The 25,371-nt window shown below is 39.6% G+C and overlaps 1 protein-coding gene across 1 annotated transcript in view; it reads left to right on the top strand.

Moving 5' to 3' along the window:
- The window catches only part of fndc3ba (fibronectin type III domain containing 3Ba), a 95,708-nt gene extending 72,565 nt beyond the window's left edge, over positions 1-23,143 (top strand). Inside the window, 7 exon segments of the mRNA XM_038729194.1 lie at positions 595-708; positions 802-951; positions 2,566-2,846; positions 6,149-6,373; positions 14,818-14,984; positions 16,380-16,507; positions 18,599-23,143. Of these exon segments, the coding sequence (XP_038585122.1) occupies positions 595-708; positions 802-951; positions 2,566-2,846; positions 6,149-6,373; positions 14,818-14,984; positions 16,380-16,507; positions 18,599-18,910 (1,377 nt within the window). The 3' untranslated portion in view covers positions 18,911-23,143.
- The last annotated feature ends 2,228 nt before the right edge of the window (positions 23,144-25,371 follow it).

Genomic DNA, 25,371 nt, shown 5'->3' with positions numbered 1-25,371 from the left:
AATCGCCAGGCAAGACCATAAAATCCACAAACAAATCACGTCCCTGATGATACATTTTGAAGTTAGAACCATGCATTTCAACAAGTCAGCTGTTCAAAATGTATAAAAGCAATTCTTATTTTCCGCTTGACAAGCATGAAATTCTGTGTTTAATGGCTCTTATGGCTGTGAAATCTGCTCAGCACATTTTGATACATGAACTCTGAAGCCTCTTGATATGACCGATATTCAAATGTTTTTTATTGTAGCCAACAACACAGACGCACAGGTACGGATACTCGTATCGAGTAGGTCAGAGTGTCCCAGACAGACTAACAACAGCTGAGTTTGGATGAAGAAGTGCTCCACAGTTTGAAGCTAACATCTGATTGGTTTGATAATCCACACACTCGAGATTGAGCAAGAACTTAAACTGGCTGATCAAATCCAGGCACAAACACAGTACACACACTCAAAAATAGGAAGAACAGCGACACACAAGACTCACGTGTACAGACATACAAAGGAAACCCAGTGTGATTTGTGCTGCCTTTCCCAGATGTGTTAGCTTGAACACATGTCATCGTGAGTTTGGTGTCCCTTTCTCTCTTTTAGTTTGGAACGTACTCTGACCCAACTGAGGTGACGACTGCAGCAGGTCCTCCTAGCCAGTGCGGGGCGCCACTTATCGTTCTCACCAGTAACACCTGCGTAACGCTCAACTGGGAGGTGAGACCGATACACAGATAATTGAATAATTGGCAGTAATGTTTAATTCCCATTGGTTTCCTTGACCTGAGTGTGTAATTCTGTGTGTTGCAGAGTCCTGAGGGTTCGGGTACAGACATCTCTGAGTACTGCTTGGAGTGGGCGAGGGAAGACGAACCCATGGAGCTCATCTACTGTGGATCTGTCACACAGTGTGAACTGTCAGACCTGACGCCTGCCACAGATTACTGCTGCCGGCTACAGGTAGCACACACAAACGTACACTCAAACCTACACATGGGCATGAAATACATATACATATGCTTATTCACACCCACACACAGATACTGCATTTGCACACAGAGATGTTTGCTCACAAGAAATAAGAAAGCACCTAAACTATACAGTACATGAATACAGAAACACGTGTGAAAACATACACATGAACACAGTTGCAGGCATGACAGAGTCAGTCAGGACACCAACACAGATAATGCACAACACATACATTCAAATGTCAGCCAGGGAAGCTTCAAAATCAAGAAACACACACAGACAGAGACCAGTGAAAGGTTGATGATTACTGATTCTATTTGTGTTCTGTCTCTTAATCTTATACATAAATAATTGCTTTCTCTGTATATTTGTCTAACACACATACACGCACACTTTCTCTGTCTCCAGATGTACCCTCTGATGTTATGAATCTGATAACAAAATGTTTTATGGCTCTCTTCTGTATGGGTTCATTTATAGTTTTTGAGGATAGCACAATGTCATCCTAATGTCCTAATCAATGCTTTTGTGTGTGTGTGTATACGTGATTTGTCTTTGTGTGTTTGTGTGCATCGATAGTGTGCTGCAAGAAAACATAAAAGAGCCATCGACTTGGTTGAGCTCTCTTTGACACCTTACGTCCTGTACCTGTATGAACCAGTGCAGGCTGACGTCCTGTAGCATTGTTTCAAAGCTGTATAGGCTGAAGTACGCTTGTTTTATGAGTGTGAACACTTTAAATAACCAGAGACTCACATGTCTTTGTTTTTCAAGCCTCACTAAAACATATTTGACACCTGAACATAAATCAGAAATACTAATGAAATTTTTCTATTTTTTCTACTATGTAGATAGTTTACATAAATAAACTAATACTAGTTTAAAAAATTAGTATGTCAAGTACACGCTGTAGAATGCAAATAATACCATCCACTCCTTGATCTGCACTCCCATTAATGTCGCTGGGCTGTTCTTGGAAATTGGCTACAGTGCATTTTGAAGCAAAAAAAAGCACTCCTCATGTTCTTGGAAGTGCTGTGTGTTTTTGACAATTACAATAAATCCTTCACTCCTCGCTTAGTCTTGCTTGTTACCTTTAACAGCCATAAAGTGCACATTTTGCTTGCAAATTAGAAGAAATGTAGCAATTTAGACATTTGTCTTTATTTATTTTAGCTCAAGATTTCAAAATCTTGCAGATCCATTCTTTAAAAGCTGGTATATTTTGTCCTGGTTTCCTCCTTGCTGAGTTTGTGTATGGCAATGAAGTAGATAAAGAATACTTGAGGTGAAAATAAATGTGTGTTACACAGGCACAAGAAATAGACTAATGATCTTTCACAACTAATTTGAATTCATCTCCCTCTGGTGTTTTTTTCTTCTTCTATTCTTCATGCATTTTTCTTTTACTTTCTCATGCTCTTTGTCTATATTACTCTTTCTCCTGCCAGTTCATTTCGCCTTTGTCTCCTTCCCTTTTCCCTTCCCTCCACCCATCTTCTTATTTGTTCTCCTTTCGTCACCTCTTTTCTGTCTTCAAATTCCTCCATACCTTCCCTCATCTCCTCTCTGACCCTTACTGTGTTTTTGTGTCCAACTCAGGCGGTGAATCAGGCAGGTGCTGGTCCTTACAGTGAGCTAGTGAGTTTCCGGACCCCTGCGACAAATCCCGACCTGGTCTCCTCCCTCACCTTTCTGGACCTCCCGACTTCCTCGGAGTCAGGTCACTCCCCATCTACCTGCCTCCTCCTGAAGTGGGACGAACCGAACAGCAACGGGGCGGAGATAACATCCTACGTCATTACCCTGGACAACCAAACCATCACTGTGGAATCAGGGACAAGTCACCTTGTCACAGACCTGCAGCCAGACAGTGAATACAGGTACTGACATTAATTATAACATCAGGGATTATGTGAGGAATATATAAACTGATTAGTGGATACAAAGTGTGATTTTATGTTGATGATAACCAAATCATGGGTTGTAATTTTGACATACCAATGTCTTACTTCCTATACATGACCTAGAAACAAAACTCAAATATACTGCCACAGACACTAATGAGTCGATGTCTGAACATCTGAACCAGGACAGCACACAGCTACACTGTGATCTGCAACCCATGTTAGCTATTCAGCTAAAGTCTCCTTCTTAACTAACTTAAACATGAACACATGTCCTTCACCTTAGCTTGTTGAACGAGCCCACAAACAACCAGGAAAGGTGCTGTGCTAAGATCAGTTTCCAGGCTGGAAAGCTAATTAGCTGTAAAGCTGCAGCACATTAAACAGCATATAAATGTACATGCAAATGTCACTTCAGTCTGGTTAAAGATGCTGGCGTGGTCCTTACTCTTCAGTACCAAAAACAAATTGCTGTCCGCTTCCTAGGTATAACACCAGCACTCAGGCAGCCTGCCAATTGCTGTCAGTTAAATACAGACACACAACTGCAGCAAGCTGAGACGAAAAGAAACATTTCTGATATTTCCCCAAATATTTTTTTCTTCCTTGCAATAATAAAAAACTACAATGCATTTAAAACAACACACTGACCACATGTGGCAAAATGTGATTTCAGCAATACTTACTCCAACTAATGTGTTTGCACTTCCATTAAGTTTAAGGAGCTATTAGTGAGATCAAATTTTGTTTTACAAAGTCACTAGTTTGTTGTCTGATGTCTGCATCAATGACAGCCTGCATCAACGGCTTTTAAAATATTCTTAAGTTAATTATGAAATGGTCCAAATGCACAGAATACCAAAACTGCAGTCTACAGTTACTAGTTAAGTTAATTAATGATGAATTATTTTAAAAAAAACACATCAAAATGAATTATTCATGTGCATTATCTCTACTCGTTTTAAGTATTTCTGTTGATATTATGGGTAATACATTTTTACTTACATATATACTTGTATATCATTTTTATTTACATTTAAATTACACATGCATTTTAAGGTATGTGTACAGTAGTAGTAGTAGTAGTAGTTGTAGTAGTATAAAGTAGCTAGGCATAGCCTGTATGATGTTGACATCAGTAGTGACATCGGACCTTGTTATACTCGGCAGCAGTAAACAACTACTCAGTAATCTGCATCACCAGCTACTGTTGTTATGCCTCTGTAAGCAGTTCTGTGATCACACAAATGTGTGCGGATGTGTGTGCATGCATGTGATTGTGTAATGAGTTCTTTGAATTGAGGGTGAAAAAAGGAGAGGGTGTTCAAGGTAGGGGTACGTGTGAAGAGGCAACACACATTGTTTTCATTGTGAGGTTGTTTTTGTCCCAATGTCACCCTGCTCTCTCATGTAATGACCACTGTGCATGTGTATGTTTGTGCACATGTATGCGGGTGTGTGTGTGTGTCGGTGTGTGAAAGTCTGCCTGTGGGAGTTTGTGTGTGCCGATGACAATAATTTTGGTTATTTACAGCAGTAAGGTCCTTCAAATAATATGATTCCTCTTATATTTGTGTTTATGGCGTTGTGAAGGACTGCTGTAAATGGTGTTTGCTCTGTTAGAGTGTGGCTGTGTGCGCTTTAGTGCACGTTTACAAAATGTCTCATTCTGAGGTTATTGTCAATAAACAGTGTTTAGGCTTCAGGTGTTTTCCTCTCTCTTTCTGTCCACGCTGGAGAGAACTGACCTTGGTAGTAGTTGTATGTTCAAGAGAAAGAAAGTAATTTAGTTTTTCTTTTTCCAATAATTCACCTATACCACCTAAATAATGATTTTGACCTTTCAATGTATTTTCTAATTACATTTCATGTTTTCATTGAAAGCTTCATAACATTTAGGTCTCCAAAGATTGTGCAGAACATCTTTAGTTTAAAAAGAAGTAGCAGCAGAGATTGTTCAATTAGGTTTCACAGGCATACTTCGTCTTCACTCAATACCGTTACAGTTTATTAATGATGTTAAATGGTATTTAAGTCTATAGAGACACGTCAAAAGGATAATTGCCACACTGTCACACATGACAGAATACAGATTCATTAAACCCGCACTGTTAAGAAATTGCACTCTCAGACAAGAAAATCTCAATTACTAACAAGTAATTATAAGAGTCGCTGCATGGTAGGTACAATTTTGTTTCCCAACTGAAAAATAACCATTGTATTTACATTTTAGTGATTTGGCTAGCTGCCTTTAAACTGCCTTTAAACTGAGCATGCAATGAGTGACTAGGTTCAGTGTTTTGCTCAGCAGGAGACATGGTTACGTCAAGCCTTACAGTTGTGCAGTGAGCACTGATGCATCATCTTTTATTCACAAATTGTCTTTTACCTTAATTTTCTTCACTTCATGATGAAACAAATACTGTGAAACAAAAACCACACCTATTCTGAACTTCCCTATATCCCTATATGTAATCCCTCATCATCAAAGCTAAGCTCTTCTGCTCCTTCTTCTCCTTCTCTGTCATCTATATGTTTAATCACCCAGTGGATGGATGAACGTTGCCCTTTCGCCTTAGTCTCCACTCAGCTGCATGAATTATAATGAAAGGTTACAGTTACAGAGAATCAGCAATTAAATGTCAGAGGATAGATGCTCTCTAGCCTAGGGCCTCTGATGTGGATGCTAATCAGACATTGACAGAAAAAGGGTGTGGAAGGGCTTCTTAGAAAGAAGACAGCAAGGGAGTTTGAAAAGCAAAAATCCATTTCTGCAAGTTCTTTTTAATTAGCAGTAGATCTGTGTGCCCTCTTGTGTGTTTGGGTGCATGTTAGTATGTTTTATGATGTGAGTAAACAGTACAAAATACATTTCTCCTAATTTTCTTTCTCTCCATTGTACATTGCACAGACCCCACTGTAGCCTGTCTGTTGTTAACTATTTCTAAATAGGCTTTTTGAGGAACATAAACCTTTATCAAGTTGGGCAAAGACAAAAAAAACTGCTTTCTGTTGCTTGGAAAATAAAGTTATTTTCAAATAGCAAGTCTTATAAAACAGTGATTCAATTTCTGTATCTACTGTTGTGTAGATAGAGGAAAAACAGTGGGCCAACAAGGCGGACATATTTAAGTTTCATCCTGGAGAGTACATTGATTGAAGAATGGTAATGGACAAAGGGATCACATAAGCAGCCAAGGTCAAAGCTAATGCACCGGCTCAGCCTCTTCATCACAAATCGTAATCTTTCTCTCTTTCTCCCCCTCTGTGGCACGCAGTGTACAGATTCAGGCTGTGAATGCTATCGGCTCCAGTCCCTTGAGTCCACCCCTGCTGGCGAGGACACGCCCCCTCCCCCCAGCCCCACCCCCTCTTGAATGCTCGGCGGCTGGCCCTCAGAGCCTGAAGCTGAAATGGGGCGAAAATGCCAACAACACACACACTCGCGCCCTGCTTGCAGATGACATGGTCTACACACTACAGATGGAGGACAAGAACCACAGGTGGAGCACGCGCACACACACACACACACCCCCATCTACACTGCTCTTACATCATTGTTCACCTCATGGTATAGACTGAGAAGGAGTCCAGCTTACTATATTCGAGACTACATATACACGGTAATTCCAAAACATATGTAATTACACATGAACAGCTCATAAAACTTACATTTAGGCAAGACAATACAAACCTTAAGTTTTGTTCACACTGTACACCTCCTTTATACCGCACACCCTCTGCATTACTTAAAAACACTGAACTGAATGAACTCAAAATCATAACATTATTATATTATTTTTTAATCTAAATCAAAATATAACAAATGCATGCACAATCTCATATAAAACAATCAAATTAATCTCAAAATAATTAAACTAATGCAGCAAACTGTGTTCCACTGCAATTCATTACATGAGTTAAAACTCAAATTAGTTACATTTATTTGGACAGCAGGATTTGGCAAAAGACTTTCATGGCAATTTTGCTTAATTCCTTTTTTAATTAATGTCCATCCCCAACTAACATTGTTTACTCTTAACAGAAGTAGCAACAGTCAACCTTGATCTATTTTAATGAGCTTTGCATTTAAGTGAAAGAGTCAGTAGCTGCCCTGGGAAAAAACAACACATGAATATTAATTATTCTAAATGTGTTTTTCTTGGGTTTGTAGAGATTTTTGGTCAAAAGAGGTACTCATCAACAGTATACACACATCTGTAGAGACAAGACAAGATTACTGGTTATATATATATATATATGAACAGGGATTGAAACTGTGATGTTCCCCAGAAGATGTGCTCTCTAAACCTCTCGGCCATCCTGTGCACCACAGTTCACAGACTCCACAACCCACTGCTAGTCAATACAGCAAATCAGGACCCAGAAGGTCAATAATACACACAAATCCTTAAACACTCACACACTGGGTTTTTTCTGTGTATGCAGTAACCAGATGTACCAGTGAGTAGTCACGTTGAGGGCGTCTGGAGCCAGCCTGGATGAAGCCTCCAAAAATCAACCTTCCATTTAAGTGACTAGTCAGACAGGAGTGACAAAGAGAGAAACGGGGAGACAGAGAATTAGAAGACTGAGGAGGAGGAGAAGGGGCATAACGTGACCGCTGAGTGGAACACACAATTGTAAGGAGGGCATTATTGTTAATGGGAGCTCTAAGTGAATCTTTAATACATCCAAGCAGAAATAGTGAGTGGGAGTAGGGGAAGGGTGAATAAAGAAGTAGGAAACTATATATATAATATATATACTAAACTGAAATGCAGCGAGGAGCCACTTTTATCTGCCTGCCTGTCTGTCTTCCCACCTGTCAGATTGTCTCCCTCAATCCAGCCCTCTACCATTCTGGTTGGCTGGCTATAAGTGTTTGAATTAAGGCTTGGCTGGCATCAAGTTGGCACACAGGTACTGATGGTCCAGAGTGCAGCAGGCAACAGATGGGGCCCTATCCGGAAGGGTGTGACCTGTTAACCTCTCCGACACACACACACAAACAGAGGCATGCACGTAGGCACAGACACACTCCCTGCAAGCCAAATTAAAACAGCTTTCACAGTTTAGTGTCCTATTTAATGGGCTCAGTGATTAGTATAGCAGTAAGCTAGTCTGTGTGTGTTTGTGTTTCTCTGACCATGCTTGGATGCAATTATGTGTATATGCGTATGTCTACATGCACCATATTTGCATCAGATGGTATTTTGAGAATCATCCCAGCATTTTTTCAAACCTGTATGTGAGAAAGTGCATGTAAGCACTTACTTTGCTGTAAATTGAAAACATTTGCTTAATTTGATTATAGCACGTTATAGTATTTGATGAGCCCAATCCTATACACAGGTTATAACTGACGATCATAATCTGGAGTTAATGACAATCATTCCAGGTTTCAGTACCACTTGTTTTCTTTAATCTTGTGGAAACAACAGCATGTAGTCCATCCCTTTTGCATTTAGCAAAACATATAATACATTTTATGTACTTTAAAGTGTTTTCTGGATAAAATGAAATGAAAACTGTTTGAGTGGTTTTTGTCACTCAATTCAGAGAAGAGGGGGTTTGTTTGTGTTCCAAGACAGCCTTTTGTTTGGTTCAAAAGTAGCCTGAAATTGGTCTCAAATTTATCATTCGTCAGGCCAGTCTTACTTTATTTCTTTTGAGTCCACATGTGTCCCTTCTTGCTCTAAGCTTTTTTGATTTCCGATGTCACCAAAATAAAACTTAAAAAATTTTGGGTAGCCATATTTTTTCATATCAAGGAGGTGTTTTTTCCCCTCCATCTTATCTGTACCAGAAGTTCAATGGGGTTGGGAATAATTCAGGATTTATAGTAAGGAAATATTGGATTGCAACTGGCATTTTTTCAGTTCATAATAAAAATTCCCTGTTTTTATAATAAGATACTAAAATCTGTCACTTTTGTGGTGTGGAAGGGTGGTGGACCCAAGTGCAGGAACCTGGAGCAAAGCAGGTGCAGTTCAAAAAGGCTACCACACACACTGGTAGAGTGGCTGATAAACAGAGTCCAAAATAAAACAAGGTAATCCAACAGAAATCCAAAAGCCACAGAAATAGGGAAACAGAGTAACATGACGGGCAAGGCAGGAAAAACCACTACAACACGAGACCGGACATAGACTGAGGAAATAAGCAAGTATCTATACACACATGGGTTAACGAGCTGGGAGAGGGATCCACAGGTGAAAGACATGAGGGACTAATCAAGCACACAGACAGGTAGAGTGACAGCAGGGGAAAATAGACAGATACTAACAGATGCAAAACACAAGACCATACACTAACTGGAACTCAAGGTACTTAGCGGACAAGCAGGCAGAGGAATTACTGGGGTAACAGACATAACACAGGTTACTGAACACGGGCCATATCAAAATAAGATGTAACAGATCAGAATGATAAAAATAAACTAACGCAGACACAAGCAGACAGATCACAACTAACACCAACAAGGAACACAGACTGAAGCTAAGATAAAACAGAACTCAGAGCAGACAGGGGCAAAACCACACAGATGTTTACAGACCAGAAATAAACACTAAGGCATGAACTAAGGCACAGGAATGGGAACTAAGACACAGAACAAGGTACTAAGATAAGAGACAAAACGGATACTAAGTAAACTAAAAGATGCGGATGAATGAAATAATAAACGAGGCTACACAGAGGCTAAAGCAGAATGAACTAAAACCAGATTAATGAAACTAGCAGAGAACATAAATTGACACCTAGCAAACAGATAAACAAATATAGCCACAAGTGGCGATTTGCAGGTTCATACCTTTTTTTCGCAATATTGCCATCAAAAATTTTACACACATATGGTTGAATATTGTTACGAAACACATTCTGCAAGTTTTGTAACGATTGGACAAGCATTTTCTGATCTATAGCTTGATTTGTTTCATTCCACATCCAATTATTATGCATTTATAGCGCCTCCTAGTGGTCAATTTGAATGAGACTTAAAGTGTATGTGTGAGGTGCTTATGTAGACATATCCTGCAAGTTTTGTGTTAATTGGACAAACAATTTGTATTTTGTAGCCTGATTTGCCTTTTATCCCCTGCAATTTGTTTGCATTTATAGCGCCCCCGGGTGTTTGATATGAATGAAACTTTCAGGGCATGTTTCATTTACTTATGTGGACATATCCTGAGAGATTTGTGATGATTTGAGAATGAATATGGGATTTATAGTGTAATTTGTGTAATGCTAAGCACCTTTCTTGTGCTTGTAGCGCCCCCTAGTGATGTATGTACATCAAACTGTTCAGGTATATCTGGGGCACCTATCTGAACATATCCTGTGAGTTTTGTGAGATTGGCCCTATGGTTGCTGATTTGTGTTCATTTATGTCCAGAGCCACACCCCTTTGAAGTTTATTGGTCCATATCTTGAAAGGCAATTGAGATATTGACATGCTTTATACAACTTTTAATAATCTTGATCCAAAGAAGACTCACTGATAATTTGGTGGCAATCGGAGCTAGATGTCAAAAATGTGTTTTTCAAAAAATTCAAAATGGCGGAAAAATTTTCTAGGCGGACCTTAATGGTCCTAGAGGCTTTTTTGTAGAGGACATTGAGCTGGAGCTGTCGGATGTACGCCATGAGGGGGGGTGGCCTTTCAAAGTTTGGATTTTGAAGCCTTAATTACAGCGCCACCATGTGGCCGATTGGGTTCATATTTCTATGGAAGTACTATTCCCCCAAGTTTAATGGTTCTAGCTCATTCCAGCTCACGGGAATTTAAGCCGCCACGGCACACAACTAATTATAATAATAATAACTAAAACACACAAACATAGAATAACATAGACTTCATAACTGATACAGAAAAGACTAAAATAACAAAACTGAGAACTAAACAAGGCAGGCACACAGTGTGACAAAATCAGGGTGAAGGTTTTGTAGAAGCATCCATGAATATGTTATGTTTACATAACATATTTGTTGTTTTTTTTAACACAGCTTTAAAAAGCAGAATGTTATATTGATTATCATTTGTCATTGTAAAAGCATTTATACATTAGTAAAAAGTATAGCAATGAAGTGGAATGACATTTATTCAGACAGACGTTCAGATAAAAAAATAGCAGCATCTCTCCACACAGCCTAAATACTATTCCACACGCACCATTATTTCACTCTTTACTCTTCATCTCCATCACTTTCTCAATATGGAAAATGACCATTAAGTCTATAATTGACGGAATCGCTAATGTCATGACAATGTGTGATTCCTGACTGATTCAACCTAATTGCCTTTGCTAAGGATTCATTAATTGCAGCTAGTGGTAGTTGTGACAGGACGTTTAGGTGTATTAGCAACTGCATTAGAGGTTTATTGGACTGTGTGTATGTGTGTGTGTGTGTGTGCAGAGGGTTATCTAGAAATGAATGGATTGAGCTGGTTTACAGGTCTCCCCCTCCTCCTACAGTGCTCTTCCCTTGTTCACTCTCATCACACTCCATTAGAATGAATTAGCAGGAATTTGTTATTATTGATGAAATTGCCATGCCAACCAGATGCTTCACTGCTAATCAGAAAGTATTGAGGGAGATTGCAAGGGCATTTTGAAAATGGAGAACCTATTGAATCTTGAATATATTTTGCTTTGTAAACAAACATATTGAATAGCTAGCTATAATTTCTGCAAATATAATTTCTGATTTTGGCAATAAATTCCATCAGTGTCATTTTGTAACCAAATCGCTTTACTGTGTATTCATGTCTTTGACTTTAGTTGTCCCCAACCTTGTCTCACGCTGTCTTTGTCTCTGGCCGATTTAATTTGTATTTATTCTCATTTTATTGTTAGAAAGGCGACTTCACCTCTGAAGGACCTCTGGAGAAATGCACTCCCCTTCATACATTTTCTCCCTCCCATCTCATCTTTCATCCTCTTTGTTTCTCTCCCATCCACCCTGCCACGTCTTTGTGGGTGTGTAAAATGATAAATAAAACCATTTTCTCAGGTTCACAATATTTAATTTCCTTTCTTTACTTTCCCCTCTTTTCCCTATTTGTCTCTCTTTCTATGACAGCTTATTTTTTCCATTCTTATCTCACTGTATGCACACTTGTTGCTCACACTTTGTCCTCTTCGCTTATGGCTTTTTCATTTTTACTTTTTTCACTTCGTTGTTTTACAAGCTGGATGAGTTTGTTTGAATTTTCTCATTTCATTTTCTCCTCATCCATATTACTCAAAATACCTTCTGGCAGGGGTACTGGGAGTGTAAGGGCACCATGGCAACATGGGCAGTGCAGTGCAAAGAAGGCTTCAACTTTCTGACAGAATGGATATTTTAAATGTATGCAAGTGGAAGAACAGGCACATTTTCCATCCCCTGTCCTGTTCCTCAGCCTTTCTTAAATTCAATTCTTCCATCTTTTCATCTGATCAGCTTTGCTTATTTATCTCTCCATCCATATCTAGCCATCAGTCTCCCAGCCCCACCATCTGTTTATTCATTCGTCCATGTTGCTCATTTCTCTATCCTTCATTCTTATATTCAGCCATTTCTTTATGCATACCCATTTTTTTCAAGCAGCCAGCCAGCAAGCAATTCAGCCACTTTGAAAACAAGCTGTTTCTCCTTCCCCGTCTCTACATTATCAATTAGTATCCATGCATGATACATCCATATAAGGCAATAATGGCTTAAAAACATGTTTATTATATTGGAATGGATAACAAATGCATAAACTGTGTTGTGCAAATGTAATGATGATTTCATCATTAATGACAACTGCACACATTTATTTCGGTCATCATATGCTATTTCTGTGTGTACAATGGAAAAGGTTATTCTTTAAACCTCCAGTGCGGACTTTTGTCTCGCCCTTCGGACAGCGATTACACACCACTGTGGACACATGCTTATCGTTTATAGCCTCTGCTATGTGCATTGCTATAAACTTTTGATTGAAAACAGATTTCTCCCTTTAATATTGAGTAAAAAAAGTTATATTGAGTCAACAGTCTGACAATTACAATTACAGTTACAATTTTACCGGGAAGCTGTTTGATAAAGTTATGCCAGAATAAATGTTTTTCTGTGTGGGATGAATGATTGCTGGCTCTTGGAAACAGTGTTTAAATGAAGGACCGGTGCAGTCAAAGTAGTGTTTTAAGATGTCTGCATCTTAATCACTGCAACATAAATCAAACATCATAGTTACAGCACAATAGGCACATTAAATAAATACAGTTCTATTTCATGAGTACAGCAACAATCAGAAAAATAATGCATCTTTGTCTTCGGAAGCAAAAGAGGCGTGACATGTAACACAACAGCACAGGCGTCCCGTCCTGCTTGCTACCCCATGCTACACAGATGTCGATTCAGGTATGTTACTACCTCCTCTGCCAGCTTAACTCTCGCTCTCTGTCCTCCTCTGCTCCTTGTTGTGGTTAATTGGTTGGCTGTTTGGCTCACGATCAAGGTTGCCCTTCATCTCATTAAATGCAGCCTGGTGATTTTGTGTGTGTGCTCTGATGAGTATTAGTTACTCTGATGATGGAATGTTATGATAATGGAAATGTTGACGGATTTACTTTTATATGAAAATTGCTGTTTTTTGGGCCATGTGGTTGTTAGCTGAGAGTCAGCAGAGAGTAAACAAGGTGAGACACGGTTGCACGTAGCATTTACTTTGCAACCACTGAGCTAACTCTACCAGCGCTAGGTGTCTGTGTGTGTGTGGGTGTCTGTGTGTGTGTTAACTGTAAGGCCTGGCAGTGAGGCAAAGGATTAACAACATCATATATCAGCTGGAGAAACACATCACTTCTCTGTAGTGCAGCTACATAAAGAGCTCATCTGGAGTTATAGCCTTCTACTAAACCATGACCTCTCTCATCTCTTCTTTCTATCTCACCCTCTCTTCCCTTTATTCCTACAGTAGATCCTCCATCATTGTCTCCACTCTTATAATTACCAGTCACCTCTCTTTTCCAACTCCTTTATTTCTCCTATCCTTCATATCCTCCTCAGACTTTCTTCCTCCATCACTGCCTCCTATCTTCTACTTTGCCCCGCCACCTTTGTCTTCCCTCTCTCCCGTAACTTCCTTCCTCACTCAGAGTTTTACCCTATAGTGCTGAAAAGCTGATAGTGGAGATAAATAACCCCTTTCTTCAGCTAAAATCCCCATTTCTCCCTGATTTACTCATTCGCTCATTTATCATCTTGCCTTCAGTCCATCAATCTGTCCATCTAGCCAGCCAGAAACCCTTTTGGTGCTCGTTTTCATCAGATTTGTGACTATGGCCTGTCAGTATTTGTCCTGTGTGTTTATAAATCATCACTATCTTTGTTAAGATGCACTCCCCTGTCTTCCCGCCAGCATCCCTGTTTCTTTTCAAGGTCTCAACCACTTACTTCTGACAATCCCACCTTAACTTATGTTGATGCATTTGAAGACTCTTTTTGAGTTACTCACTAGTAAGAGGTGAATATCAACCATAAACACAAACTTATATTTGACGTATCAAGAGTTTGTTTGGATAGAGCTAGATTTATTTTAAAATAGTTACGCCACCAATGTTATTAAGCACAGTTAACTTGTAATGCCTGCTATGATGAGTCAATGAAAGTCCTGTGCAAATGCATCATTCCAGTCCTGAACATGGTCTGAATCAGTTTATGTATCGTAAATCAGTTCTGTGTTTTTTATCTGAGTTTCATATCATATGAGCATCATATCTCTCCTCTCCTCTAATCTATCTATTCATAGCACCATCCCTCCCTTCTCTCACCTTCTCCTCATTCTTCACTGTCTCCTTTATCTTTGACTCACTTTGTTTTCATGCCCTCTCCTTCACCGCTCGTTAGCATTTACAGATTTCGCGATTTGTGATTCATTCTCTCTCCCGTATTCTTCATTACGTTCTCTGTCCAGGTTTGTGACAATCTACCGTGGCCCAAGCCACACCTACAAGGTCCAGCGACTGACTGAATCCAGCAGCTACAGCTTCAGAATACAGGCGATCAGTGATGCTGGGGAGGGTCCTTTCTCTGACACACACAGGTTCTGCACCACCAAGTCTGTACCCCCTGCCCTCAAAGGTAAGCTGACCCAGGCAACCCATTTTATTTATTCATTAGTCCATCAATTTTGAACTTTAGAAGTTAATGCAACTGGCTCTAGCACTTTAGAGGTTACAGTGAATGGCCCAAAAGAGCTGATACACCCAGAGGCCAAAGTGCAGCAATACATTTGTTTCTGTTTGGCTGCTACAGATGACACATTTACTGTATCCTTGCTTGATTATTGCCTCCAGTATGTGGTCAATGCTGTAAACTGAGAGACAGTGGCTACAGTAATCACAGTAAAGAATACCCTCTCTGGTAATATAACACATCACAGCACTGACATATCCATAAACAGGGAAATAACAGCCGCAAGGGTCCAAACAGCTTCTGTAAAACTGTTAACAGTCCATGTGCACTGTCTGAAAGGTTCTCTGCTAATCAGCTTTCATTGAGGACAATAAAGTTGAGAGTTGAGACAAACTGTTCAATATGTCCCTGGTTAGAGTTTAGTAAAATGTATGTTATATTTAGCACAGGAATTAATGTAGTCAGAATTGGATCATTGTTGTTAGGTTGTTATTTCCGGTGTGAAATCACAATATTCCCCAAGGATATTATTGCCTTGCAAAACAATTATCAACGCTGAAAAACAAAATTAGCCACTACTCTTTGTTGTGGCTTAAATCCAGTATGATGTGCAGTACCTACACAGTTAACAGCCATTAACATGACTGAAACCATTACTGCTGATAGAATGCATTAGTTTCTAGAAGGGGGATATTTGTGATGGCAGAAAATTGATCTGTCTTATATTCATGCTGATAATTATATATCTACCATTGTTTACTTATAGGCACCTTATCCGGCATGTTACTGTCCACTAGGACATGCCAGGGTTTGGTGTGTGTGTTTGAACATCTGGGAAATTGGTATGTCTTATGCCTCTCTGTTACCATGGGAAGAGGAGTTTTCCAGGCCTATGTGTGTGGGAGCAGTCTCCCCTGCTACAATTGTTAACGTTGTCCTCTGCTCGGGGCCAGATATCTGATACTGCCCTAGGTGGTAGATGTCTGACCCAGCTGCTTTGTTTTATGTTCTTCTTTATTTTTCTCCTTTACTATCAACCAAAAGTAAACAGTTTGTTGTAATCCATTTACTTGTTCATTTCTGCACAGGGAAATATTAAATTTTCATCACAGATGTTAGTATTTACATTTTAGGTGGTAGAAAGAACTTACTTGGCCTTCCAGATGCATTCTTGAAATAGTAAAGGGTGTATTTATTACGTACGCAGAGGTTGCTTTTATTTTTAGTGGGCCCAAATGTAGAAAGTCATTTCAAAAAGTAATACAATATAAAACAAATATTTTAAGTTTGAAATCCTGCCATGTGATTGAAATCATGTTTTGATGACATTTATTCCGACAGCTCCCAGAGTGCACCAGCTGGAGGGGAACATTTGTGAGATCACATGGGAGACTATCCCACCAATGAGAGGAGATCCTGTGAGCTACGTGCTACAGGTTCTAGTGGGACGCGAGTCAGAATACAAACAGGTTCGATTCACACACACACACACACACACACAGGTCACGTAAGGACAGTGTTGAGAGCTCCGGTGTCTCTGTACTTCAGAGCCTCACTTCAGTTATTTGATTCATTCTTATTTTTGTGTGTACAACTACTGGGAGGATATATTACAACCAGTCACAAACTTGCACATAGAAGAGTGAAACATACACACAGACACTCTTCTCCGCACACACATACACACTACATCTTCTCCGCACTGAGAGATACAGCATTCTGAAATTGAAGGTAGTCTGCAGTGCCAGCAGTATTTATTGAATGGTATTGGAGGATTTTAATGAGAATCACAAAACACGAGGAACAAGTGAAAAAAATGATTTTGGCTGCACTTGGAAGTACAGCATCGGCTAGCTGGCAGTAGGACAGATGAGCAGGCTAGTAGACTGCAGACAAAAAGACATTTGTCTTCAGGGCTGGTTTGTTCTGTTATTGAATTTCTGAATGGTTGGAGGGAAGAACTGCAGATTCTCATAAGCCGACAAAACCGCTGTTGCGTGTATATGTGTGCATGTGGGGATGTGGGAAGTATATTTGCTCATTTCATTGTGTACACACATCAGCTGTCAATACAAATCTGTGATGTGGCTTTTCAGATGTTTGTAGACTTTCCTCTCTGTGTGTTTGTCCTTTTGTTGTATGTGTGAGGGAATCCATGCACTACTGTTTATTTTACCAACTTCATTCATAAACAAGAGACGCAGGAAATTCTGACGGCTAAAACTAAAAACCAGTGCTCCTCGGTGTATAACACACTGATGATGTCTTAGCTCTCTGATACTGAAAAAAACATTTTGCTGTTTGTGATTGGCTAAATCTCAAGTCAGCTCAAGGGGTTTTACAATCTTTAGAGCTTATGAAACCCTCTATCCTACACTCTCTTCAGAATAAAGAAAAAATCACCACTAAAAAAGGGAGAAACCTCAGGAACAGAATAGGGATGACACTTACAATAGATACTTACAATAGATGTCGTTTGTACAATTTTAGTAATTGTAAAATTACAGGATGGACCAGAATTATAAATAGATAGATCTGGTAGGACGTCAAGCTACTTCCAGGTACCGCCAAACAGATAGTACCTGTGCCTTTTTAATGTGCTGATCAAAAGAGAGGGTAGGATCAAACGTAACGCCAAGGTTCTCAGCTGTCAAACTTTGAGAAATCACACAGTTATCGTGAGTAACTGTTACTTAATCAAGCTGATGTCTGTGTGGAGCAGTGCCAATGACAGGAATCTCAGTTTCCTCAGAATTTAGAGGCAGGAAATTACTTAACATTCAGTTTGTCACAGCAGACAAGTAGGCCTCTAATTTCATAATTTGGGAACAATCATCTCTCTTAACAGCTACAGCTGGGAATAATCTGCTATAAGCCTATTCCAATGTCCTTTCAAAATAACATGAAAACAGGGATATATGTTTCTACCAATCAGCTTTTCTAAATTTGGTTAGAACAACAATAGCAGTCAGAATTAAATAAGTCTCTAGAATGAGAGATGAAACATCATTTAGTATCTTTAACCAAGTCCAGTTGCCTTTTATTTTATATTTATGGTGAAGTGGTTTTCAAGTTCCCAAACAGAATTTACACCTTGATTATGAGAAAGTGGGATTCAGTGGAAGGTGAGTTAAAGTCAGGGGGTCGCACATTGTAAGATAACGTTTCTTTTCAGGTACACATGCTTAAACAAATATATATGTTTTGGTTCAGTAATAAGGCAGGATTCACTTAAGACGCTCTGGAGGGGTACTGATCTTCTCACTGTGGAATAGCCATGATGCCCTGCCAGAAGTGTTGTCATAATATGACCTGAACAGACATTTTCTGAGAGTCACACCTGCCCACACTATGAAAACAAGCAATCATATGCCACCTAAGGAGGCATGCAAAAGAACACCGGCTTACTAATTTCACTCATGAGCACACCTTCAAAAAAATCAACTGGGATTGTGTTTTGTTGAATAAATCTCTTACTTTTAAGACTGCTCATTAATGTTATTGCGTGCTCGTTATTGTTAACGTTAAACTGTGTTCTTTCCATCTGTCTCCCTTCACAGGTTTTTAAGGGAGAGGAGGGCGTTTTCCAAATATCTGGTCTCCAGGGCAACACAGACTATCGTTTCCGTGTGGGCGCCTGCCGCCGTTGCCAGGACACATGCCAGGAACTGTGCGGACCACTGAGCCCCTCCTCCTTGTTCACGCTGCGTCGCCAGGAGACGGCATCATCAGGGGAGCTGTGCGCCGTGGAAACGGGCAAAGGGGCGGGCCTGATCTCGAGCGACGAGCGCTTTGCTGCACTTATCGTGTGCGTGTTTGCAGGCTTCTCCATCCTCATTGCCTGCTTGCTACAGTACTTCTTCATGAAGTGAGGGAATTTTTAACTATAGGATAGAAAGAGAAAGCAAAATCAGAGTCTATGAAAGAACCGAATGAAATCAAATCAAACACTTGAGATCTTCTAAGGCTATGTATGTTTTTTTTTTGTCAAAGTATCGATTCTGGCTTTCCTCACCTTGTTCCTGTTGTCTTCTGCCTTCACTCAGTCTCTCTATGTCTCGGCTGTCTTTGTATCATTATCTGACTCATTTGTTAAGAGTTTCTGTCAAGGGAAGCCTTGTCTTAGCTGTACCTCGGTTGGGAAAGAAAAGTGATAATCAAGCCTTAAAATATCTGTGAGCAAAGCAGTTGCTCCTCAAACTGACCTGCATGTTTTTTATTTTGTATCTTTTTAAAACATATTCGAGTAGAGAACGTGTATATTTCTTGACGGTCATTGCCTTAATTATTTTTTTTTTGCTGCAGTCTTTATCCATTTCAGCCATATTCCAATGTAGGGCTTCAAAGCTTTAGCCGTTAATATCATTTTATTCATTTTGTTACTACTCTACAGACTGTTGGTCAATTCATGCAATCTGCACCTGCTCTCACACACAGACAAAGACACAACGCACACACACGTGCAAATTTATTTACACATTCATGCAATGACAGTGAGAAACACACATATCCTCCAATCACATATCTGCTCTGCTTTTAACATTCAGTCACTCGCTCATTCAACTACCAAAGTGATGCAATTCATGTGTGGTGTAAGATGCTGCTATCCTGTGATTTTATTATATCTAAGAAAGAATGAAAAAACAGTAATCTATATATATACACACACAATATATATAAATATATATAGAGACAGATAGATAGATATTTGTTATAATATCTATGATACTATAGAAGTGATGTAATAAGTGATGGCAATGTAAAGTCTAAACTACAGTGTGAAAGGGGAGGAGTTGACTCTAGGTGCTCACAAACAGCAGCTCTGAGGTTAGTTCAGCAGCTTGTGCATATGGTTGAAGGAGCCCTTTAACACTGGTCTTGGATCAGAATATTAACCCTTGTAGGTATTCAAGTGTTGGGCATTAACTGGCTTTAGCATTTAGGAAGCCAGGCTGTGATCGTGATTGGCTGAAACATACCAGGAAATGGCTGGACAAAGTATTTGTCCCTGTCCTTCCATTTCCACCATCTCAAGTACCATTGCTCCATACTATTTATCTGTAGCTTTAGTGGTGGTATGCCCCTAGCCTCACAGACCCAGAGGTGCTAACAGCCTGCCAGCTAGCTGCCCTTCTCAGAGCTGTGTGTGTTAACCAGGAAAGCTATTAGGAGTTAGCTTGAACTTTAACCCACTCCCCCCGGAAGGCCAGAGCAATGCTGAAGCTGTAATGCTAAAGCTTCACCTAGTCTGTGAATTGATACATTTGAAGACTCTTCTCTTTCTCTCCGCTTCTGCACATAATTATCTTAAATTACCTTTTGCTCTGGCTGCTCCTCTCTTGTTTTCGATCCAGCCCGCCTTTCTGCAATGCTCTCTCTCCCTCCTTCTTTTCTCACTCTCTCTTTTAAAAGGTGCTTTATTGACATGTAATCGGAGCAGTAGCAAGTCTGTGGTCTCACTCAGACGGACATGTTCTCTGGGGACTTGAACTAATGTTCACTAACCAAACAAGCCTTTGACAGAACACAGTTCAGCAGAACAGGGCATTCTGACACATGTAACACCCCGTGACCTCCCGCCTGACTCCTGAACCCCAACTCAAAGCCAAGGTACAGCCCAATACATACCCTTATGATCCAAAGAAGTCACCCTGACCTGCAAGATTTATGTGTGACATCACTACTTTAGTCAGGGTGTGGGGGAAGAAGGATTGGGTGGGAAGGGGGGGGGGCAGTAGATTAACCCTGTCGCTCTGCTCTGATTGGCAACCTGTAACGTACCTCAGGGAAAAGGCCTTACAAAGGGGAGATCTAATCTTGTCATCCCCATTGCTGTCATCATCATAATAGCCTCTCTTTCTCTGTTTCTCTGCTTTTCTCTCTTTTATCTTTTTCTTTCAGTTTGTTGATGCTGTATCTTGTCTTCTGTCTCTGCTGTGCCTTGCTCCTGTATGTGTAAGCAAAGTGGTTTACTAGCTCAAAATACCATTGCCAAAGTTGATGGGAAATGTAAGGTAGAGTTCTTTTCTAGTTCTTTTTTATTTATACTATATATTTGCATACAGTACTTTACATGCCAATTACAGTGCAATCTTCATTTATTTATTGTTTAAAAATTAAGAGACAAGTGTAGTTATATACTAATTTTTTCCTTGTAGCATGTTTTTTTTCTTTTTAATTTTTTTTAAAGGATGTATGTTAGATTGTATGATTAAGGCCAGCATTCCTTATCTCAGTAACCCTTTAAGTATTTCTCTTACAGCTGTTGGGAACCTGTAGCTCATCAGTCCATGCATTGCAGTTATCAATGGCGTTTCAAACATGTAGCCAAATGCCTATGTGTCGTGTTTTTTTTTTTTCCATTTCCTGCTTCGGCTGTGCACAGTCAAGCAGTTCTTTTAATGCTTAGAGAGACATGTAGCAAAGCCAGGCCTTTAGGGCCACTTCAGAGTCATCTGTATTGGGATAAACGTAGCTGCCTTTGGCTTTTTTTCTAAATAGTGTTATAATGAAGCTTCTGATATCTTTTTACTGTTTTATTGCCAAAGTGCAGGCTTCTCGTGTCCACTAGATGTTGCGTTTGCAGTCGACTAGAGGGTTCTGTGATGTTCTTCTGTAACGACGCAGCATTGCAATTATAATTATTGTTATTATTCTCTCAAAAGGAAAAAAAAACATTAACTTGATCTGTGATTATGCTTGTTTTCATATTATCTTTTATTATTTTGTTTTGTAAAGCAAAATGTGCCATTTTGAAATGTGTAGCCCCCTTTGGTGGAGAGTAACACAACCTTATTTCACATAGTAAGGTTAAAAAAAAGAAGGCAAAAACAATCATACGATGATTTCAGGCAGATGACGACAATAATAATATTGACGATTCCTTGTTCAGGCTAGTGCTGGTATAGCAGTAGTGAGTATTTTGTATCCAGTATTTTGCTAAGAGATGACATACAGATATATCTATAGAGCTATAGAATGAGATGGTAATACATTATGACTAACAGAGTTGAAGCACTTTTTTTATGCCGAGCATTAGTCTTGATGAGGTTAATATGAGCGATTGGAGGCTCAAGGTCCCTCGCTCTGTTCCAAACACTACTGCCAACGCCGTCTGTTACGTTCATTAGCATTATTCTGTCGTTGGTGTCAATGTGACATTGGCATTACTGGAGCATGGTTCTGTGTTTCTCAAATGGCACCCTGCTCCCCGCAGAGTGAAAACTGCAGCAACAGAGGAAGTACAGCTCATAGGGAGTGCGGTGCCTCTCTCAGACGTGCACATGGTGTCTACCTAGCCTGTTGCATTGTAGTCAACAGGTGGAATGTGAGGTGCCCTGTCCTTAAACTCCTAATGTTATGTTGCCCACCCACAGCCCCCTTTTATTCCCCTTTTCAAGCCTTAATGCCCCAGTGGGAGAACAGAGGTTCGCCTTGGTTGAGCTCAGGCCAGTCATGTTAGTGTTGTATAGTCCGAGGTTAACACGTTGTTAACTGAAAGGCAGTGTTTGTGGGCAGGGTACTCCCTTTATGTGCTTTGTTGTTTTTGTTTTGTCATTTTCAAATGCTGGTGATTTTATACACACCCCGCCCTTCCTACCCACCCACCCTGCAGGTCCTGCTCATTTGGCAGGCATGTCAGGAATGAGAGACAATTTTTTGTCCAGCAACTCCACGTCTGTGCCTTCTGATCAGTTTATTTTCTTCTTTTAATTATTTTTTTTTTGTTATGTTTTGTACGTTTTACAGTAAGTAGAGATTTTCAGAATTTGGCGATTTGACAAACATACAGAGACTCACAGGTATTTAACTATTTTTTAAGCAAGACAAAAAGAAACATATTTTTACCTCACGATATAAAAACAAACATTCCAATGTTGTCATGGTCTACGAATTGAAAAAAAAAAAAGAAATTCATGCATTTCTTCTTGTATTGTAAATGTTAGACAATTTCATATGCATTATATAAAAGAAACTGCCATATCAATTTTAATGTATAGATTTTTGCAAATACTACCCTATGTATGTAAGACGTAACTGTATCGGTAGCGTATATATAATATATTTATGCCCAATAAATGTTTTGATTTTTTTTCTGACTTTGATTCAACCTGTGTGTTTTATTGTGTGTCATTATTCATCAGCACTACACAGTAGCAGTATTATGTACTGCTACAGTGTATGATATAAAAACATAATTTACACTTTCTACAGGTAAACATATTAGATACTGTGTTATACGATAGCTAAATAGACAGATTTTTGGTTTGCAAATTAGCAGTATAGCCACTGCTAAAAATCTATTTCACTCAATTTACTGTACTGTTGTGTAGCAGTATTTTTTTATCTTCAAGATTTGCATAAGATGTAGAATAAGTGTGTCAGTTTAGGCTGGACTATCAGTGTGAATGTGTCTGTGTGAAGATGTGTCAGTGCTGGATTTACTCTCCAGTGGCCTTGATAGTGTCTAGCCACATAGCTGGAAAGGGTATTTCACACATGCTATTGCTGAACCTGAGGTCAACCAGAGAGAGACTGCTGCTCTGCATGCTCAACTCCGCTCACCCTGCAGCAACCCAGGGACAACAGGGAATATTAGTCTTTTGACCTTTTTGTGTGATCGTTGGTGCATGTACACTGGTGTGGAAAGTGAATGATTTAATAGGTAAGAGCAAAACAACACTGTTCCACTAACTCACTCTTGCCTTTCTAAAATTAAGCTTGAATTGTTGGACAAGAAGCACAATTTAACTAACTGAATGTGGTGTCAGATGCACCAGGTCTTGTATGTTTAAAGCAGACAACTTTCTTGGATTTTCACCAACAGTATTATCTAAAGTTTACCAAGAACAACAGCGCAATCTGCCAAAAAATCCAATCATGTAATGTACTTTTGTGGGCGTGAAGTCTGCAAGTTAAAAACAGGATGATGTGCAGGAGACTGAAGAGCACAGAACCTGTTAAACTTGATACCAGATGGGCAACAGCAAACAAAACCAGGCTGTGCTCCACTGATGTCAGCAGAGAAGATGATGAAGGCAATCGAAAGATCAGACTTAACATAATAACTGTATGGAGAGAGACCTACGTGATCTGGTTGTTTGTGATACTGCAAATCCAGTCCAGGCTTCTGATTTGCGGTGAAGGAATCTACATTTCCCCAGTGGAGAATCATCAGAACACCATTGTATACATAAATATCCCTTTATGGTCATTGATTTTGATGTTGATACATCCCACTCTGCTTCCCAGGTTATGTTTTCAATGGTCATTCATTCCTTCAGTGTTTCCTGTTTAATTGTGTTACTCACCTCTTCTCTCCTTACAGATCACTTTATTCCTGCCTTTGTGTGTTTCCTGTGTGTGACTGTCTGCCTCAACATTGATTGGTTTCACCTGTCCTTCATTATCCTCCCCTCTCTGTCGTATTCAGTTTATGTGTTCCCCTCATTCACATGTCAAGTTCGCCTTAGTATCCAGTGTCTAGCCTTGTTTTCTTGCAATTAGCGTTACCAGTTTTTTTGGATGTGGCTATTTTACCTGACCTTATCTTAGTCATCTCAATGCATGATTTGTTTGCCTTTCTCTAATTTGTGTACCGAACCTGTTTTGGCAAATAATGTGATTTATACCACAATCCTGTTTCTGAATCGTGCGTTTGAGTATCTGCAGTAATACCAGATGTATTTATTTAAATCGTGGTTCTAGGGGTGACATTAGCAAGGTTGGTTAGTTAGTCGAAAAGGACCACCACTTTAGTTCAGATTAAAAATATCTCTGGCTTGCCATGCAATTTTATACACACATTCATGATCCCCAGAGGACGAAGCCTATAATTACTTTGGTTATGCCCAGATTGTTTTCCCCTAGCTCCATCACAAGGTTCCTATTTGTGCTTTTACAGTAAGTGAAATGTTGCATCAAATATTAAATAGATTTCCACCGCTTTGGTGATACCTTATCTTTTCATCTAGCACCATCAAGTACATTTTAAATGTGTCCAGTACTTTGGTTTATGGCCAAATGCCCTTAAAGCTGACATTCCCACCAGACTCAGCTGTACTTTATGTGTAGTGCTAATTAACAAAGAGTAAGAATGCTAAAACTCTAATCTAGGATTGTGAACGTGGCAAATGTTGTCAATGTTATGACCCGATCTGAACCCAGAGCACCTCTGGCATTCTGCACCATTACAGATTCTTTAACGTGTTGTTATTGTAAGTCTGAACAAACTGAGACCCCTGTCGAACATTTCCAGCACTAAATAAATTTAAGCTGCTGTGAGGGTGCACATGCACAACAATGTGCAAGGTGTACATGCCTGCCTCTGTTT

The sequence above is a fragment of the Micropterus salmoides genome, unplaced genomic scaffold (genome assembly GCF_014851395.1).
Source record: "Micropterus salmoides isolate LMB-PRFRI ecotype aquatic unplaced genomic scaffold, ASM1485139v1 Ms_hic_scaffold_19, whole genome shotgun sequence".
NCBI classification, from domain to species: Eukaryota; Metazoa; Chordata; class Actinopteri; order Centrarchiformes; family Centrarchidae; genus Micropterus; species Micropterus salmoides.
Note: the sequence above shows the minus strand (reverse complement) of the source record. Positions and strands in the feature narration are given on the sequence as shown.